This window comes from Taeniopygia guttata, chromosome 3, assembly GCF_048771995.1.
Source record: "Taeniopygia guttata chromosome 3, bTaeGut7.mat, whole genome shotgun sequence".
NCBI lineage: Eukaryota > Metazoa > Chordata > Aves > Passeriformes > Estrildidae > Taeniopygia > Taeniopygia guttata.
The window spans coordinates 69,646,271-69,666,930 of record NC_133027.1 but is presented as its reverse complement, the minus strand read 5'-3'; the positions used below and the strand labels follow the sequence as shown (position 1 = coordinate 69,666,930).

General features: G+C 34.4%; 1 protein-coding gene across 11 annotated transcripts in view; it reads left to right on the top strand.

The window, feature by feature from the left end:
* The window catches only part of RYR2 (ryanodine receptor 2), a 370,524-nt gene that overhangs the window by 338,175 nt on the left and 11,689 nt on the right, over positions 1–20,660 (top strand). For all 11 annotated transcript variants that reach the window (XM_030268235.4, XM_072927080.1, XM_030268232.4 and 8 more), the window contains 13 exons: positions 353–441; positions 1,850–1,978; positions 2,649–2,753; positions 6,170–6,251; positions 7,128–8,431; positions 8,813–8,877; positions 10,696–10,843; positions 12,396–12,482; positions 13,297–13,515; positions 13,734–13,864; positions 14,383–14,425; positions 16,255–16,388; positions 20,239–20,299. In XM_030268235.4, coding sequence (XP_030124095.4) covers positions 353–441; positions 1,850–1,978; positions 2,649–2,753; positions 6,170–6,251; positions 7,128–8,431; positions 8,813–8,877; positions 10,696–10,843; positions 12,396–12,482; positions 13,297–13,515; positions 13,734–13,864; positions 14,383–14,425; positions 16,255–16,388; positions 20,239–20,299 — 2,597 coding nt within the window. The remainder of the gene's footprint in view (positions 1–352; positions 442–1,849; positions 1,979–2,648; positions 2,754–6,169; positions 6,252–7,127; positions 8,432–8,812; positions 8,878–10,695; positions 10,844–12,395; positions 12,483–13,296; positions 13,516–13,733; positions 13,865–14,382; positions 14,426–16,254; positions 16,389–20,238; positions 20,300–20,660) is intronic.

The window sequence follows — 20,660 nt, the reverse complement described above, 5'->3', positions numbered from 1 at the left end:
ATTTGATTTTACTTAACAAAATAGATTCTAATTATAATTGCATTGATATTGATATAGTTCTAGTCACAAATAAAGTGAGATGAAATGTATAAACAAGGTTCTGGCTTCAGAAGTTCACTCATATGTGATCTCTGCAATGAGATGTTAAAACTCTTACAATGGTTCATTGACCAAAAAAACCCCAACAAACAAGCAAAGAAAAAAGCCTAAAAAAAACACCAAAGAAAGAGAAGCAAATCCAATCCATGCATCTAAGTTAAACTTTGCTAGACCATCATAAGTCAGAATTAATTTTCAGAAGTAGTTTCTAAACTTAAATAAGTTTAAATGAAACTTCTATTTGAATTTTTAGATTTTCAGAATTACCTGAGAACTCAAACTGGTAACAACACAACTGTTAATATTATCATTTCTACTGTGGATTACTTATTGAGAGTTCAGGTAAGTAATTTATATTCTAAGTAAGTAAATCAAAATATGACTTCTATACAAGTTTTATTAGAGCGGCACATTTATTTGTCATCATACTTATTCTGGTCCCTGTAGCCCAAGCTGACAAGAAAGGCTGAAATTCTTTATTGGTTGCAGTTCTTTAAGAATTGCTGCTTTGTATGGGGGGAGTCAAGGGTAGCATAAATGTGAAAGACTGGTTCCAGCCTTTTTCCTGGGGATGCGATGGAGGTCATTAACCAAGGAAAGCAGCAGAAGATGGGGCCATGCTCAGGTAGACAGGTGTTGACTGAAACTACTCTGTGAGTGAGAAACTTTTGTACTGCTCAAGGTCAGTTTCAGCCAGCTGCTTTTTCAGCCCTATTCTGATTTAGGCTGAGTGCTGGCCACTCTGTGAATGAGTGCTCATGTGCTGGAGTAGAGTGAAGCATGAGAGTAGCACATATTCTAAGGGGGGAAAAAAGGCAAAAGGAAAAAAAAAAAACTGCAGAAGGCAGTGTGTTAAAAACTTTTTCAGTAATCTGTCTTAACTATCTTCCAAATCCTTTTAATATGAAAACATTTCATTGTCACAAGACTGTAGAAATTAATGAAAAAAATCGACTTTGTTTCCAGATTGCAGCATGTGAATGGTGTAAAAACATATTTTGTGATAAATGTTCATAATTTTTAACTATAATTGTATTCTTTCTGAAAATCTTTGCACATGATAGTATATTATGGTTTTGTTTTTAAAGTTATTTATTAGTTAAATTCCCTTAAGTCATTCATTTATTTGCTCTGAGAATTCCAGGCTTGGAAAATTCTTTTTCTTTGTTTTGTTTCCACTGCTGCTGTTACCAACATTACTTTCTATCTTTATGCAGTCTGTAGAAGTTGTGGAGACAATACAATGATTTTCCTTCCATTGCCTACTTTGTTGAAAATTTAATAAGCTCTCCTTTGGGGAAGTTGGAGAAAGGAATCATGCACACAAAGCAACATTTGCTCCCACTATTGACTAGGTGTCAAGCATGCAGTATAAAGAGACATTGTTTAATGAACAGCATGTAGCATGGCAGTACTACTGAGCACTCCCTTTCAGAATGCAGGCTGTTGTATTTCTAAGATCAGATACCAGCTCATTTTAATTTATTTTATTTTGAGGTTTGCTGTGGGGTGTTTAAGTTATTTCTTTCCCAGGATTTGTTTTCCTATTGATTCCCTCGAGATGAAACTACAATTCTTGAAGTATCTTGAGAATCACTGGGTGGTTCATTTAAAGCCTTTATAAACTAAATAAATTTTAGAACAAGAACTGTCTAATACTGTTTTGTTTTTTTTATATTGATGAATATCCGGTTAGAGCCAGTTTGGCGACACAACTTCTTTGTGCTTCTCACAACTGTTTTGTCTTTAGGAATCTATCAGTGATTTCTACTGGTATTATTCTGGGAAGGATGTTATTGATGAACAAGGACAACGAAATTTTTCCAAAGCCATCCAGGTTGCAAAACAAGTTTTCAATACTCTCACAGAATATATCCAGGTAAATTAATTTCATTAGAATGTTATGAACTTGAATGAAAAATCATCATATATTTGGTATGAAGATATAAAGGAGCTGTATATAACATAGAAATATAATACAGATGCATTTATTCGACAGTATTTTAGTGCATTAGTTTATGTACAGAGCACAATAATAAAATATATGTATATACACCTGTCACTATTCTTTAGAATTTTCTTTAATTATTTTTTAATACTGTGCTCTACAATATGGTGGGGAGAAAAAATTCAGGAAACTGATTCTCTAATCCCTTGTGTAAATTTTACATTAACCTTCTCTAAGGTTTTTCCTAATTTACAGAGCTACATAAGGAAGAAAAAACTGGAAGATTTGTATCCCTTCAACCCTTACTGTTTAAAGTTGCAAACAGATACACAATTTGGGGGTCTGAATTAGTATATTTAGATTAGGCTAAAACAGGCAGAATGATTATTAGGAGTAGACATTTTGTACAGTCAGTGGTTTTATTAAATACATAATTCTATATATATTTAATATTTCATAGAAGTTTCTAAAGGATAACCCTAAGCTATGCACTTATATGTATTTCTTCCTGTTTTTTGTTGAATTTCTTGCAAACAAACTTTGCTTTTTTTTGTTGTTGTTGTTGTTGTTGTTGTTGTTGTTGTTGTTGCCTGAACAATAGGGGCCATGTACTGGTAATCAGCAAAGTCTGGCACACAGCAGGCTGTGGGATGCTGTAGTTGGTTTCCTTCATGTGTTTGCCCACATGCAGATGAAGCTCTCTCAGGTATCTTTTTGTTTTACTCTTTCCTTCATAAGTCACTAGCATGTTTATAAAAGAGAAACAAATGTTAATATGTTGAGACATTAATAACAACAGTTGGTAGGAAAAATAAAAGACCAAGATGACAGAAGACAATAAAATGGAGGGAGAAAATCGCAAAACTAGAGTGGGTGTGAATTGCAGGCCGGTAGTTGGATCACTGGCCACAGGTACAAAGCAGATTAGATCAGACTGCAAAGAAAGTATATCACTGATATTCAAAAAGAACTCTCAGTTATGTTCTTTTGTACAAAAGTTCTCTCACAGTGTTTTCTGCAGTTGCCTTTTATGCAGGATCCATCATGTTCATTGATGGCTCCTGCACTGAACCCTGATTCATCACTATTAAACCCTAGTTCAATACGTGTCTGCTTATAAACCTTTTTCACTCTTGGTAGAGAGTAGTCAGACCTTATAATGGGTGAATTTCTTTTGGATGTGAGTACTCATTTCATAAGCTGTAGAAATAGTGAAGGGGACTGGCAGAAATAGCTAGAGTGTGAAAATGAGGTGCAAGGAATCCTATCCTTAAGCAGTGCATTTTTCAACTTCTTAATTTTTTAAAAGAAATTATTGAACATTTTAGTTCAATGCACTGATTCTAAATTTTTTATGTAATTTGAAATTTTTAGAGAAAAATGTCACATGTTTGTGAAAGTTATTGTTAAGAAATACATCTCTGAAATCTCTGAGGTTTTAGATTTCATTATTTGGTTCCAAAAGTGTCCATGTAAGTATTCTTTGCATAAATAAAAGTAGTCATGCTCAGAAAATTTTTCTCCCTGCCCTTGGAACTTTATGGATGAAAGAAGGCTTCTTGCTGACATTTGTGGACATTGGTCTACAGGTACACATCTTATTCTTTATGGCTGAATTTGGGTAGGCCATGGTGAAGGCTATTGTGCTTTTTTCCTGTTCCACTAAAGCAAACTGGAAAGAAGTATTTAAGTAATTACTGACAGTGAGTCAAACACATGGTAGCTATCTGTTGATTATGAAATAGGATGTGGCTATTGGCAAGATCTGCTTTTACAGTAATGACAAATTTATAGTCTCAGCTGTGCCCAGAGTGGCTTGACAGCATCTTCAGTTACTGAATTTGGAAAATAATGATACTTATCCCACCTCTTCAAAGAGAGCCCATCAGCTTTGCACAGCAGGAGTGTGGACTTACTCATGATGTTCTGTGGAATGACAGAAAAAAAGTCTACTCCAAGTGTATCATTGCAAATGCATCACTATAAATTGTGATGGTGTCTTTCTCTTGCTTGGAGATCAAGTTTTTGGCTTTTGGAAACTCTATATGGGGCCTAGCAGAAAATATCAGAATATTCATGGGCTCTTTTGTTTTTTTATATTTATTACAAGAATATATCAATATATTTTTCAGATTCTGTTGAAATATGAGTTTTCAAAAGTATTGAGTGTGGCTAAGTGGAGTTATAAGGAGTTGCGTATGGCTTTTGTCTGTAAGAGGGACCTGCCTAGGCTAAATAGTTGGGTTTTGTTTTCAATCATGAGTTTCCAGAGCACTTTTGGAGCACATTTGAAGCAAGAACAGGAGCAAAATTAGATCATTGATTTGTTTGGGTTTTGCAGTTTTGGTGTTTTAGGGTTTTTTTTTTTTTGCATTTTAATTCTCTATGTTGTACCACAAAGTAACAATGTGATAATATTAATGCTTCTTAAGAATCTAAGACAGCACAAGAAAGTACAATTTTCAATCCAAAATAAACAAAGATCATTACAGTTGTAAATAACTTTTGTAGTTTAAAGTTTTGTAGTGAAAACTTACGGGCAAATAAATTTAAAATCTTGCTGTTTCCAAATTATGCAGCTTTCAATCCAAGATCCAAATTGTCATTGTTGATGGTGGAGTGAGTGCTTTAGACAATGTTTGTTATGAAAGTTTTTTATTTGAGTCTGAAGAACAGAAAGAAAACATTTTTGTATCTAAACTCCTTCACAGAAAGGGGTTTAAATGAAAGTTCCTTAGCTTCAGATTTTGTTAACAATTTAAATTTAAGAAATTACAGAGCTGTAATTAAATCAATGTCCTACAAGTTTTAATTATGGAAGATCAGATAACTTTATAAAAGATGAGTTAGTTATTAAGAAAATTGAACAGACAGATCTTAACCAGAATTACTTACTACACAGTATAAAAGCTAAAAACACTGGTCAACTATAACACTAAATATCAAAGCACACTATATGAAAGCAATTCTGTTAAAGCAATTATATGCAAGCTAGCAGAAGACACAGTATGTAGAAGTTGATTAATTTCAGCACATTCCTTTTTGTGGTGTACTTCTTCCTCTTTCTCTCAATCCTTGCGGAGAGGTGTCCCAAATCCATGGGAGAAATGCCATGTCAAGATTGTGGAAGAATCTAACTGTATGAAAGTGGCCTGGGATTTTTATAGAGGAAAGAAGTCACAGGCCTCTAGGTCAGTTTAGCAGCTTATCTGTGAAGTCTGACTTCAAAGGGACAGGTGTGTGTCTAAAGATGGTAAGCCAGACTGGCCTTTTAGCATATTCAACACTAAAAAATAGCACTGAAGTAGCTCATCACAGATGGCTTGCACTGCTTTATTTCCTGCCTGGGTTCCAGGCCAAGCAGATAAGCTTTATCAGTGAAAAGCATCCTGCTACAGCCATAAAACACCTTGAGTTTGTTTTACCACTCACTGGAGTCCAGTACTGCTCAAGTATTTGTTATCAATGGCATGATGCAACAGCGTATCACTGAGGAAGAAATTAAGTAGCTGAATAATTCTATCCAGATGGACTCCAGGCAAGTGACATAGTAAACTCAGTAAACCCAATGAGATAAGAGGTGGCTAAAAAAAATCAGTTTAATGCATGTCAAAGGATTTACTAATGGAACTTTACTTATAAATATTTTAGCATTTAATTTCAACTTTTCTTTTTCCCTTCAAAAAGTTCAGTGGCCTATAATGAAATTGCTCATTTTGCATCATGTTATGCTTTGAACTCTATGTGCTACTGCTATTGCTGTTTTTACAATTTTCCATAGCTGTAAACTTGATGACACCAAAAGTGAAAATGTTTTAGCTGACAAGAAATATTACGGAAGCATCATCTGTGGCCTTGATATACCCAGTTATTGCTTTAGATCTTTTACCATGTTCAGTTTTGTCTTTATTAAATTACTCTTTCTAAACAGATGACGGTGTAAATATTCTGTGAGGAGTTAAGCAATTAAGTATATTTTCACTGTATTACAATTTTTGACACTTCTAGATTCTTAATTTCTAAGTCTGCTTTTTACAAGGTGAAATATGTATGCACATGCATGCATAAATGTCAAAGAAAGCAATATATCATTTATATTTATATACTGTCTTTGTTATTTAGGATTCCAGTCAAATTGAACTATTGAAAGAATTAATGGATCTTCAGAAAGATATGGTTGTCATGTTGCTGTCTATGCTGGAAGGTAATAAAAATGTGAAATCTCTTTTGTAGTTGTTCTAGCAAAGTTTTTACCTTTGTTATTTTCTAAACTTGAAAGATAGTGCTCTGTGTTTCTTTACATTTTTAATTTTTATGTCTCAATTGTGAGAAGACCTTTCAGGTCTGAAAGTGAGGATAGTTGACATAGATTATATTAATTCTGAATGTCAGAACTTTATAAAATCCAGAGCTAGCAGAAGTTTTGGTTTTTTTCTGTGAACTTGACTGATCTTTTGGGTTATACAAAGAGATTTTTACATTTAAGTTGAAATCCTGAGTTCTGGGGATGAAACCATTTGTTGGTCATTTTATTAACAACCTTAATATATTGTATTTATTTTGGTAGTGATTTTATCCATAAAGAACGGGCTTTATTAATCTAGTGACTATGTTCAAGGTCCTGAAATTATAATTCCTCATGTTTTAGGCTCATAGAAGGTTATTGAAAAGCAAAGTAAATTCTTAGTACTGTAGGCTGTGCTTGGTAAGGAATATACTGATCTGCTTATCTAGATAATAATGAACTAATGACATTAGATCTGTCTGTGTTGCACTATAGTCAAATTTATAATCTGCTATGCCACTTTTAGTACTGTATTAAATGTATGATCTCTCTCCAGAGGCCTTGTTAATTCTTCCTTTCTGTAATTGCAAATACTTAGTCACATATTTTTTCCAAGTCTTAGGGTAGAGTTAATAGTGAAGGACTCCAGATTTCTTAGCTAGCTTTCTCATCTAAGTGTGTTATCCAATAATTTATCATTCTTACTCTTTGATTCCTTCACTAATCATTATAATATGCTTTTCTTTGCCAAAATATTTGCTGATGTTATCTCTAATATCCTGTCATTACCTCTAGGTAATGTTGTGAATGGAACTATTGGAAAGCAGATGGTCGATATGCTTGTGGAATCATCAAACAATGTGGAGATGATTCTAAAGTTTTTTGATATGTTCTTAAAACTGAAAGATTTGACTTCCTCTGATGCATTCAAAGAATATGACCCTGACGGTAAAGGGATAATTTCAAAGAGGGATTTTCACAGGGCAATGGAAAGCCATAAGCATTACACTCAGTCTGAAACTGAGTTTCTGCTGTCATGTGCTGAAACAGATGAGAATGAGACTTTGGACTACGAGGAGTTTGTGAAACGATTTCATGAGCCTGCAAAAGACATTGGTTTCAATGTCGCTGTTCTGCTGACCAACCTGTCAGAGCACATGCCCCATGATACACGCTTGCAAACTTTCCTGGAGCTCTCAGAGAGCGTGCTGAATTACTTTCAGCCTTTCCTTGGACGTATAGAAATCATGGGCAGTGCAAAGCGCATTGAACGAGTTTATTTTGAAATAAGTGAGTCAAGTCGGACTCAGTGGGAAAAGCCTCAGGTAAAAGAGTCAAAGAGACAATTTATATTTGATGTTGTTAATGAGGGTGGGGAAAAAGAAAAGATGGAGCTTTTTGTTAACTTCTGTGAGGATACCATCTTTGAAATGCAACTGGCTGCCCAGATCTCCGAGTCAGATCTGAATGAAAGGTCAGCTAACAAAGAAGAGAATGATAAAGATAATCCTGAGGAAGAAGATCCTAGAATGGGTTTCTTCTCTCTCGTAACGATGAAGTCTGCTCTAGTAGCTCTCAAGTATAATTTAATGACTCTTATGAAAATGCTCAGCATGAAAAGTCTAAAGAAACAAATGAAGAAAATGAAGAAAATGACGATGAAGGACATGGTCTTGGCTCTGTTTTCTTCCTACTGGAGCATTTTGGTGGGCTTACTGCATTTTGCTTGTAGTGTTGTCCGGGGCTTTTTTCGCATCATATGCAGTTTGCTTCTTGGAGGAAGCCTAGTAGAAGGAGCCAAGAAAATCAAGGTGGCTGAACTGTTGGCTAATATGCCAGATCCCACTCAGGATGAAGTGCGTGGGGAAGAAGAGGAAGGGGAGAGGAAACCAACAGAAGCTGCATTGCCTGCAGAAGACTTGACAGATCTGCAGACTTTAACAGAAGAGAGTGATCTACTTTCAGATATATTTGGTTTGGATTTGAAACGAGAAGGTGGACAGTATAAATTAATCCCTCACAATCCAAATGCTGGTTTGAGTGATTTACTGAGCACTCCCTCCTTAGCCCCAATGCCAGAGGTACAGGAAAAAATCCAGGTAATTGTATCTTCTATTTCTGATATCTATTTCACTCTTTCATATATTAAATGTAGTATTGAAATAAAACTTCCATCTTAGTTTTTCAGGGTTTTCTGACTTCTTTTTTTTTTAAATAACTGTATAATTACTGGTGTTAACTCTTTCTGATGTCAAAACTTAAATTTCCTCAGCCTTCTCTAAATACACAATGTTTTGGATTGCTTTTAAATCAGTGTTAAATTGTCTTCATTAATGTAAATCAAATGATCATCTTTTTTCAGATTTTGCATTGTTTAATGGAAAAATCCAAAACTCCTAACATTCTGCATTCTGGGTATTCTTTTAACCAACTCTGTACTGTATAATATTTATACAGTTTTTAATTCTGGTTTTCTGTAGGAGAAGGTGAAAGAAGATGAAAAGGAAGAGAAAGAAGAAACAAAATCAGAACCTGAAAAAGCTGAGTATGTATTACTTTAACCTCTGATCCTACAAAAAAAAAGTTTTGTTTCAGAGAGCAAAAAAAACTTCAGGTTCTTTTGTACTCCTTTGCCTTTAATTTTCTGTCCATTCCCATTCCAATTAGGTTGGGGTTTTTTTTTAAACAATTCTCCTCATCTGTGCACATTTGCAAGGAAATGCCGTGTAATAAGCAGCACACTGATTCTATAATTTCTTAAAATTTCTCTTCCAGAAGCATCCTTTGTAATGTTCATTTAATTTCTTTTAATGTGCTTAATTGATTTTTTTTTTTTCTTGGCAAATCTTAAAGCTGGAAAAAAAAAAAATCTTGAAAACTTTGTAAGGGTGCCTGAGTTCCAGAGACTTGCTATCCATCAGTAGTAGAGACTGAATCTGCTTTACCCTTTCCCATTTGCTATGACATGTTTTGAGTTATTTACATTTTGCAAAACCTTAACTTTCCAGTACAATTTTAATGAATCACAAAATAAGCTCACATCTTTATGAAGATTGATCAATAATAATTTTAACCCTTTTACAACATGTTAAAATCTAATGTTAATGCCATTAGCTCAGAATAAAATTGTGGAAAGCAAAATATAGTGCTTGGTTTTAACAAGTAAAAACTGTGAATCTCCATCCCTGTATTTTATGGTTCCTGATACATGTACATTCTTGTGTACAGTTTCTGTAGCTGATTTCTCACTGTCAAAATTCTAAGATCCCATAGTCTCAAACTCTAATAATTATTGTTCTTCTGGGATGAAAAGCACTTGTCCATGGTAAAAACTCTTTTTCTTAATCAGTGCAGCAAATTTCTAACTTGGCTACTATAACTTTGTGAGGGAGAGTCTTCCTGACTTTTGAAGGTCATTCACTGTTGATTACTCTGCTTGACTGTTTGAGTTGCAGTAATACCTGTATTCTTTGCCAAGAGTACAGTGCCTGGCACTATTAGCTGCCCTGAAGCTACTCCTGACGTGACAAACTTTCAAGTGAAAGTTTATCAAATGTCTTTTAGGAAGAGAAGCCAGCTTTGGACATCAGTCATTCTGTTTGTAGATAGGAACAGAGAAATAAATAATGTAATTTAGAAGTTGCCTCTCACTCTGTTTTGACTTCAAATGGACTTCTGTGATCTTTTAATCGATCATGCTGACAGTTCTAATTAACTTCTAAGGCAATTCACGGTTCTTTAGATCATGTGTTTGGAGAAAGCAGAACATGAGCTCTGACTTTCTCTAACAATGCAACATGGTGATACTCACATATCAGATGCTGACAAAATCTTACTTCATCTCCTCCTGGGGTGGGTATTTATGACTTCATCAGGTGGGCAGAAATGCAGAATTTAAAAGTTGAGGTTTGACTTGTAAATGCAAGAAGAACCAAAGATTTCTGCAGCCTTTGTGGGAACTGGGTTGTTCAAGTGCCTGAGGTTGGAGGGGAGCGCTTAAACATGTAGGCACTCATGCAGGCATTGAGCTGCCAGCTTACAGACATTTTGTCACTGCAAGAATCAGCTGCACACTTCTGAAGAACCTCTGGTATCAAGGCTGGCAAATTTTTGATTACCTGCCTCTACCAACTAGCATTCCCACTTCAGGGTGCCAAACCAGTGACTCCATCTGTAGCCTTAACCAGACTGTCACTTTTGGCAGCACTTTGGACTGCAAAGGGATGTTTGTCATGTACATGAACTGCATGAGTCATGGGAGCTTGAGCCTCTTTAAAAGATGCAATAGCCTATTTCAGGGTGTGATTTAATTTAGCAATTTAATTAATTTGACATATTATTTTGCCTTGATTTGTCTCTTAAGAGGAGAAGATGGAGAAAAAGAAGAGAAAACCAAGGAGGACAAAGGGAAACAGAAATTAAGACAACTGCACACGCACAGATATGGAGAACCAGAAGTTCAAGAATCAGTTTTCTGGAAGAATATCATTGCATACCAGCAGAAGCTTCTTGTAAGCTGTTCTCTAGCTTATGTTTTTAGCTGTTGGCAGAGAATTGTACCACCATATTCTAACCATGTAAAGACAAATAGCATCTGATGAAGCACATTCTTTTGTCCACCATTTCCATAAAAAGGACATGAAGCAAAGGGTTTATGGGGATGTTAGAGAAAAGAAACACACAAATAACTTAGTATACAAGATATACATTCTCAGGAAGACAGTTATTGTCCAAAACCTAGACATTCAGAGATGCCTGTGCATTATCGGAAAACATCCATGCATTTTTCTGGGAGTAAAATTCCTCAATTTTTACAGCAGCTAGTGAGACAGTAGGATTTCTCCTTCCCTGATTGAGACTTCTGGGAAATTACAAGTTCTCCTATAAAAAGAATCAACTAAGGTACAATGCTTAACCTGAAGGAAATAAGAAAAGATGTTGCAGATTTTTTTTGTGTGTGTGAAATAGCAAGTCAATATTTGTCAAACTTTTCAAAACCTTTAGAAAAATAAGATTTTATAAAAATGTAAAACTGCATCTGAGAGTCTCTCAGTAAAATATCACATAATATTTTTCTCCATAAATGCTTAAAATCCATGCTTTTATTATCTTGGATATTCCATTCATATTCTCTGAGGTCAGAGTGAAATGCAAAGCAAAAAGAAATACACTTTTGCTATGTATATAGTATATAATTGTGTAGGGATGGCCTACTTCTAGCATGAGAATCTAGCAAAACTACAAAACTGCAGTCAAAACCTTATTAAGAAATTCATTGTTTAAATTAGACTTTTGAGCTGAGATACATTTTAGGCTGGTCCCATTCCAATCATGGGAATTAATAAAATTTTTTTCCTAATAGTCTCATTTCATATTTCACTAGTAGTCATCTATGATTAGGGCTGAAATTGTCAGAATTCCTTTTGGAGTGTTAAAACATTCAAAATATGTACTGTAAAGGTTTGTGTATTGTCAGGAAGGAAAAAAGGTGCATTTCTGCTGTCCTTTTGATAGTGTGAAAATGTCAGAACAGCTTTTTATTCATGTCACTCAGGTCACACATGAATTTTTGCTGGCCTGGTAAAAATGCAGTTGATTTAGGAATAAAAAATATTTAAGATAAATTTATATGCAGGTTTTTTGTTTTGTTTTGGTTTGGTTTTTTTTTTGGTAAAAGTAGCAATTTGCTATATGAATGAATATTGAACTGCAGGGAAGATAGAGACTTCTGTATTATTACATTACCCTTACATTGTGATATCTCTGTTGTGTCCAAGTGCATTAAGCAGACAATGAAAAAGAAGTAAGAGGCAATTAGAAATCCTTCATCCTTTATGGAGTGAAACAAAAGGTCCTTTATTCATTATTGCACATGTAGACTAAAAGAGAACTTGTATATCACTCAAAATGTTTGTTGGTTTTGATTTTTTTATATTTATAGTTCTATTAAAAAGTTCCATAAGGGACAAAAAATCCACAAATAAACCCCTCCCAACAGCAACTTACTAATGATGGTCAAATCTTTATTAGGCAAAGTATATTTATGTTCTCTCCTCTTTTCAGAATTATTTTGCTCGAAACTTTTACAACATGAGGATGTTGGCATTATTTGTTGCTTTTGCCATCAACTTCATCCTTCTTTTCTATAAGGTAAGTTTCTCAAAATGCTACTTTTTAAGTTGCGCACTGGAAAACATCTGGGTTTTCTAGTCAATATACTATGGTAAAACTGCCTAGCCTAACAGGTTAAATACCTGCTTCATCCTACCACTTCAGAAATCTAACATGATGACAGCTGAAATGGTTGTGAGAAGTAAAAATACACTTCTCGTACACAAATAGCTATTAACAGAGCACTGTGCTGGGACAAAGGCAGCAGGCTGAGGCACGCCCTTGCCTCAAATGCTTCATTTCCCAGTACAGTGAACAAGCTGAGCCTTCATAGGTAACTTAAACTAATCCATGTCAGTTGAGATGTTTTCTTGTGCCATTATGCTCTCCTTAAAGGGTATGTATATCTGGGAGTCACATCATCTTAAGCTGCCTAGAATATCACTGATTTAGTTAAGATTTTAGTAGCCTTAATGCGACTCTAGAGACTTTGGACTTGAATAATTTTCTGGCAGAGAGCCATGATGATAAAGACTACTGTCAGGGTCTTCTTCAAAGAGACCTGTGCCCTTTCTTGAGTTTGAAGTGATAAAATTCATCATGGACCAAATTTGGTAACATGGACAGACAGTGAAAAAAAGAGAAAGCACATTTTTATGGACTGGTGTAACAAGATGGAAAGGTCTTGCTGAGGTATTCTTTGTGGACATTTTTAAGCAAAAAAAAATTCTTTAAAGTTTCTTTAGAGTTTTATTGTCTTTGGTATATTATTTTTCAGCTCAGCAACTTAGCTTATGATATTGTAAGGCTCCTGTCAAAGGAATACAGTTGCAATATTAAGTGTTTTAAACAGGTCTCCACATCTGCTGTGACAGAAGAAAAGGAGCTTCCTGTGGTATCTGATGGTGAAAGTACAAAGTTGAACATCCTGGAAAGTGATGATGAGAGGGTCATTGCAGTGCATTATGTCCTGGAAGAAAGCAGTGGCTACATGGAGCCCACATTGAGGATTTTGGCCATCCTACATACAGTCATCTCATTCTTCTGCATCATAGGGTATTATTGTTTGAAAGTAAGAAAAAAAGATTTACTCTTTTTTCTAGGTCTAAACTTTATCTGTCTAGCAGTGTAACTTAGAACAAAGTCAACCTGCTTAAGCAGGTTGTGGCACTGTGTAAAGAAATCTGTTTTGTTAGTGTAATGTACACAGAAAGTGTGTGTTGGGTGATGTGTCTGTTCAGGAGGCTGTAGTGCATTTTACATAGTTCCTGTATTTTTTTTCAACTGCAGGTTCCACTCGTTATTTTTAAGAGAGAAAAGGAAGTAGCAAGGAAATTGGAATTTGATGGGCTATATATAACTGAGCAGCCATCAGAAGATGATATTAAGGGACAGTGGGATAGACTTGTAATCAACACACAGTAAGTTTTTACTTCCTTTGTCTCATTATAGCCCTGTAAGTAATTGCTCTTCTGTTTCCCCAGTTACATGCTTATCATTGATCTTGTCTGAAACAAACAATTATTAGAGATGTACCTCTAGCAAGGATATCCAAATTTTTCAGGCACCTGCAAGGTTAATGTTTACTATCATTTTTACTGTTACTATTTAATCTTATGCATTCCCAAATTTTTGCCTTAAAATCATTTCTCTTCATAAAAGAAAAAAGAAGCGGGATGGGTTTGTCTTTGCAATTACAGTGACGATGGTTGTGCATTGCTATCAGTTCAGGAGTGAACTGTGCTTTTCATCACATATTTAAAGTTCTGTTTCCCTGCCTGGTGGGGCTGTGTGTGGGATGGAGCTGCTCTAGACTCCTGTCTGCAGGCATTGGCTCCGCTGTGCTTCTCACTGGTGGTAGATGCCACATAGAGACTCCTAGAAACAGAATGGATATATATTTGTCTAAAATGTAATCTTGTTTATCTATGTTTTCCAGGTCTTTTCCAAATAACTATTGGGACAAGTTTGTGAAAAGAAAGGTAAGGTTTATTTTTAAAAAGATTTATGAGGTTAAAATGAAATTCTAAAGTGTATTTCAGTTCATGTTGGGAGGAATGTGGACTACACTTCTTTGAAATATAACTTTGATTCAGTGTAGATTTGCATATTTACAATTTTATACGGATTTTGTATAAAACAGGAATTCATGTACATTCATGAAATTGCATGAAGAATTTTGTGTGTGCTTGTATGTATAATGCAAATTATTTAAAATATCTTGTTTGTATTTATGTATTCACCTCCATACACAAAGAATGGTATCCCTCACCCAATAGAAGGTTAAAAAGTAATTAATGAGAAGACAGGACAAATTGAGATATTTATGCACAGGGCATAATCAGGCAACTATTACACCGTGAAAGGTATATACATGCACTGGCCTTTTTTGTACCTTACCTCTCTATTTTCCCATGCTTTTTCTTCCCCAAGTCACCTAAATCCACCCCTTTTTCCATCTTTGCTTTCTCCCTGTAACAACCAATAGCATCCTGTTTATGGGATGCATAGTGTATACATCCCTCGGCAGTAATCCTCTTAGTCTGACAGGTGATCTGGAGAGCTTTTACCAGTGACTCCTTTTATGTTTCAGGTTTGGGTCTGAGGATCTCCTGGGACTGCCCTGGGAGGGACCAGGCAGAGCATCCATTCACTGTGAATCCATAGTTTGGGTACCTGCCTGCCCCTGCACCACTGCTGTCCTCTAGGCTTGAGCATTCTTAAAAATGCCATTTAAATTTTTTTCTCAGCTTGCTCTTAAGAATAAATCTAATGATTGTGCAATAGCATACAGCGAGAAGGATCTTTTCAGTGTGTTTGGTCACAATTGAAAAAGAGGGTGTGCATGTTATTGGATCAGATTTATGCCTCATTCACACTTCAATGCAAATCTTGTATCATACTTTTGGAAACGTGCATTTTTTAATACTCTTAGTTCTTCTGCTTTGTAACAGCCTTAGGTCTTAACCTGACCAAAAAAAATTCTTTTGAATTGTGTACTCATTTTGCTGTGGAGATTTTTTTTCATATTTTATGTTGTTATATAGAGATTTCTACCTGTCTGTCTAAGCAAAGGGGAAGAAGTAGCTCTCACAGAGTACTTGAGAAAGAAAATAAAATTCTATATTGCATCTGTCAATGTAGATGGTCAAGGAAGGGTCAAATCAAAAGGAAAGGAGTATGTTTTTAAATTGTGTGTAAGACTTTAGCTATGGCTGAGGAAATTACTGTATGATTTAACTGTCTTCAAATATACTATTTTACAATGAATGTCATTTTTTATATATATTTGTATTTTAATCCCCAGTCTACAAATTATTCCATATAATGAAGCACTGTATTCAGGCTTGCTACAAAAAAAACTTCTCTAAAAATCTGAAAAAATATCAATAAATATTTAAGCTTTTCCTATTAGAAAGCTGGCAAAATACCTCCTCACCTGCAGGAATCACTGAGTTATGATCTTGTTATAGAAAAATTTGTATTTCTTTCACTATTCTTTTTGAAATAAGAAGAGACATAATATTTAGAAAGGAGCTATGTGTTCAGTCAGAATGAAAGCAAGTAAATGTTTATTTCCAGCAAAATTACTTATGAAACATGTTAAATTTTGTAAGAAACAGATCAAGGCTAGTTTAATTTCGCTGAAAATATTTTTTTGCTGTAACTCTATGTTCAAGATCTTGTGATCACAATGTCATGAAGCGCTGTTTTCTTGCTCCGTGTATGTTAAACCTCTTGTCTTCAGATCCGGGCCAAATACTGCTGATCTACCCTACTAATGAATATTTTTGACTATTCCTTCCTTTAGGTAATGGATAAATATGGTGAGTTCTATGGCCGTGACAGGATCAGTGAATTACTAGGAATGGACAAAGCTGCTCTTGATTTTAGTGATGCTCGAGAAAAGAAGAAACCAAAGAAGGATAGCTCCTTTTCTGCTGTGTAAGCATTTGCCTACAGTCTGTTTGTTATTGGGGTTTTGTTTCTTTTTTTTTTTTTCATTTTGTTGGGGTTTTTTGTAAGTTAAAATCAAGTATTCAAGGTTTGTCATTCAGACAAAACATCTGTTGCTCATTTGCATATATTTACATAATAAATCAATTCTTATGATGAATGATACAATATATTTATTTAATTATAGACAATGTATATGCAGGATTCCTCTGTTTTGTATGTATGAAGATTTATTTTGGTGCACAGCAGCTTGTATACATTGCATTACCACTCTTTTGATAGTGTCATCACACCTGGGCTGGAATCCCCTTTTCAAGTTCTCAGTTCAGCTGTGCTGGAAAGAATGGGCAAAAATGGCACTGTATGTTCTGATTATAAAGAAATTATTAAATAAATTTAAATTCTAGAGACCAGTAAAATATGGGAATTGGATGATTAATCTTCACATCCTTGTATAATTTGTTTTCCCTAAGCTATTCATTTATATATCATTTGGGAGGCAAATAAAGATAAGCTCCTAGACTTTCAGAGTAGTAAATTTCTCCTTTGTAGAAAAGGCTTTCATAAAACACTGCAAAAAAAGTTTTTTCCAATTCTGCATTATAAAAAATAATGATCTAAAATAATGATATAAAAAAGATATTCAACTAGATAGAACATATTTTAACAGATGGAACTTAAATGCTACAGAGATTCTGATGTAAGAGTTTATTTAAAGCTTTCTCTAAAAGAAATATTTTATCTATGTGTATGCAAGGATTATGAGAATTAGGTAGTAGACTACTGGTAGATTAGAACTGCATTGAAGCAAGAGCTGATTTTATAAGGATGACTCTTTTATCCATGTTTATAAAAGATGGATATTAATAAACCAGGAGTCTGTCTGAACAATCAGTCAGGTGCAGTGTAAAGGCTCAAGGACTCTGTGGCATTTCAGTACTAAACTGAAATAAGAAAAATTAATATTGTGGCAGAAATACTTTCTGGAATGCTTTCTTCCATGCTGTTTTGCTCCTGATGGATTACAGTAGGACCCATACTTGAGTTTAGGAAAAAAACTTACTACTTTTATTATTGGTATTAAAACAAAATGTGTGCTCATACCCATATGAGGGGAGAAATAAAATGTGTGCTCATACTCACTCATATGAGGGGAGAAACATTTAAATAATATTTCTGTGAATAATCTTGAAAGAACAGACCAGAATGAAACAGTTGAAGAATGCTGATGAAATATTTAGTTTAAGAATCATGTCTGAAGGATGCCTTTTTTAAACATCTCTAATATCTCCTCCATGTTATATACAGTAAAAAAAAAAATTATAACCTCATCCATCTTTCATGTTCTCCCTGGAGGAATCATCTCATACTCAGATTAATATGTTATAGGAAAATAAACAATTATTATAAAAATATTATAAAAATTTGCAGAACCAGTCACATAAAATAATATACTCTTCAGGAAGGCATGTTTATCCACTTTTTATCAGTTTCAAAAATGAATACTAATGAAGCTACTAAAACATTTTCATCTTCAGTACAAGTGAACAGGTCTCCTTGACCCCTAGCTCCTACTTTTTCTCTCCCTTTCCTTTGGAAAAATAGCCCGGGATTTGCATGTGTCTTTTTGCAAGGGACTTAAAGCATTCTACTTGCAGGTGACCATGCTTCAAAATCTTCTGCCTGTGCCAGTGATACACTGCATTAAAAAAAAAAAATCTGTATTTTACTGACTCTTGAAAAGCCATCCAGCTCATCAATGCAGCCTTGAATATTTTTAAAGTGTATTTATTTAAATGTATAAATATTTTACTATTTTAATAATGATTTAAATATGTTGAGGTATTATTTAACTATTACCAGCTTAGAAAGATGATGTGGTTGGAGCTTTCCTGTATATTAGACAGTAAAGACAGTTAAATTTTGCACACTCAGATGGTGCTATTTTAGACAGTGGTGCTATTTTTTCGTTGAATTAGTTTCTTCTTTTGGTTGGATGGTGTTAAATCAGATGCATTTTAGATGTAGTATCTTTGAGAAAATAATGTGGAAGACACAAATATGAAAGTTAATTTTCAGAGGTGCCATCGTTATTTCCCTGTCCCTTTACCTTTCTAACTGTTGCTGTTTCTGTGATCGTAAGTTTAGTCAGAGTCAACAGAAGAGGCATATAAGGCTTAAGCCTCTGCAGCAAGTTTTGACATAAGGCTAATTTGGAAAATAAGCAGGGCTTCTGTCAAATGTTCTCATGGTAGAAGAATTCTTCCATTTTCAGGAATAGGAAACCTGTACATTTCTCCTGGAAGATCTGAAGTTTTTATAGGTTGGTGAGAAATTAAACCATATCCTAAATGTGAAATGTACAAACAATGAATGCAGTTGGCCTCAGAATGTGGAAGAATTTAAAAGGTCTTGTTCTTCCTTGCCATAAGAAACAATAATCTGGGTTTTCAAAATATTCTGGAGTGGGTAATGTAGTAATATTTTGTAATGCAGTAATTTAGTAATGTGGTATCTCAGAGATGCTACCTCTTTAGTAATGTGGTATCTCAGAGAACAGAATTGTTCCTGGAAAACTAGTAGGCTTTTTCCTCAAATGGCAGTATATCTCTTGCCCATAATGGCTAGTGAAAAAGTAAGGAATTTTATTTGCAGTAGTTTTTGCACCTGAAGTCTCAAAATTTATACTTGCTATGATGACACTACAGGACTTACAAAAGTGTTAATGTGCCTGTTTATCTAAGTAGAAGTGTGTATCTGCATGGGTAGAGGCTTCAGCTGTTGTGGTTGAGAGGCAGTCACTGCTAATGTCCAAATTCCCAGCCTGTTTCTTTGATGCACATATAGGAATCTCAGTTTCAAACCATTTCTCCTTATGGATGCTAATGTAAAATAACTCCTCCTTTGATTATTTACTTGGGAATCTTAAGCCTAGAGGATCCTTACAGAGGCTTTGTGCAGGATACCTCAAAATAATCTGTTCTGTGCTCTGTCTTCAAAACACACAGAAAACTGTCAGACACATTATAACTCATTGTTTTGTTTTGGTTCAATGCTCTTTTTATGTAATGGTCAAGTGGCATCATTCTCAATGATGTATCACCTGCTAATGTTGTTCAGTGCCTGGCACAAAATTTTGACACAGTATAATAAAAAGGATATGTTCTACCTAGTTGACAGTTAACAAAAAATGTTATTTATCTGATGGGATGCTTTCTATTTTTAAAAAAGTAACATTAATAGAAGATTTTCCTAAGTGCCTATATCAAAACTCATTAACTGTAAGAATATCATATTTTCATTAATGATTTGCCTTATATCCTTAGAAAAATGGGTCAATTTTCTGAACAAGCTCTGACATTCATCTGATCTAAATTTGTCTGTCTTTAATGCCCTCCAATTGTGTCACTCGAGGTACGCTATAATAAGTAAGGTAAAGAATTGGCATTTTAGTGTGCAAATTCAGTTACTTTTTTGACTAGCTGCTTCAAGCTTAGGTGGGTTGAATTAAAAATAAAATAATTTTTTTTTTCTCCATGGATTTTAAAGACAGCTTATTTCACTTATATGCATGATAACATTTTAGAAATCAACCAGTATTAGGACTGATAAATTCAAAATAGTACTTATGAATTTGATTTTTGCCTTTTTATTTTTTTGAGAGATTCATTCCAGAGTAAAAGTCTGAGTTAGAACAAGGTTCTAACATATTTCAGCTTTTGAAGAAATTGATCAGCTGTTGATTCCTGTTATGTGACAATGCACTTCCTACAGATTGTGTTTAATGTTTTCCATTGTGTTTTGCTATAAAATGCTTTTTTAATTTTTATTTTTACAGGCTAAATTCCATTGATGTTAAGTATCAGATGTGGAAATTAGGAGTTGTTTTCACCGATAATGTAAGTTTCTCAGTTTATACATATATGTATATGTTCATGTTATAAAATTAACTAAGCACTTGTTAATGCAAAGTGCTTCAATGAGAGGTGTGAAATACTCTGGATTGTATTTATTTTACTACAGGAGGAAGATCTTGAAAGCTTAGAGACATTGTCAAAATATTTTCACAGTTACATTGGTAATAGCTAATGGAACCTCAGTCAATTCCTGCCTGATGTGTGATATGCTTTATTAGAAGCAATAAGAAAGCACTGCGCTATAGAATTAGAAAACTGACTGTATAAATGCTAATTGCCATTTTTCCTGTTGTTCATAAATATTATGAACACTTGAATATTCCTGGAGCAGAGTCAGATCAAT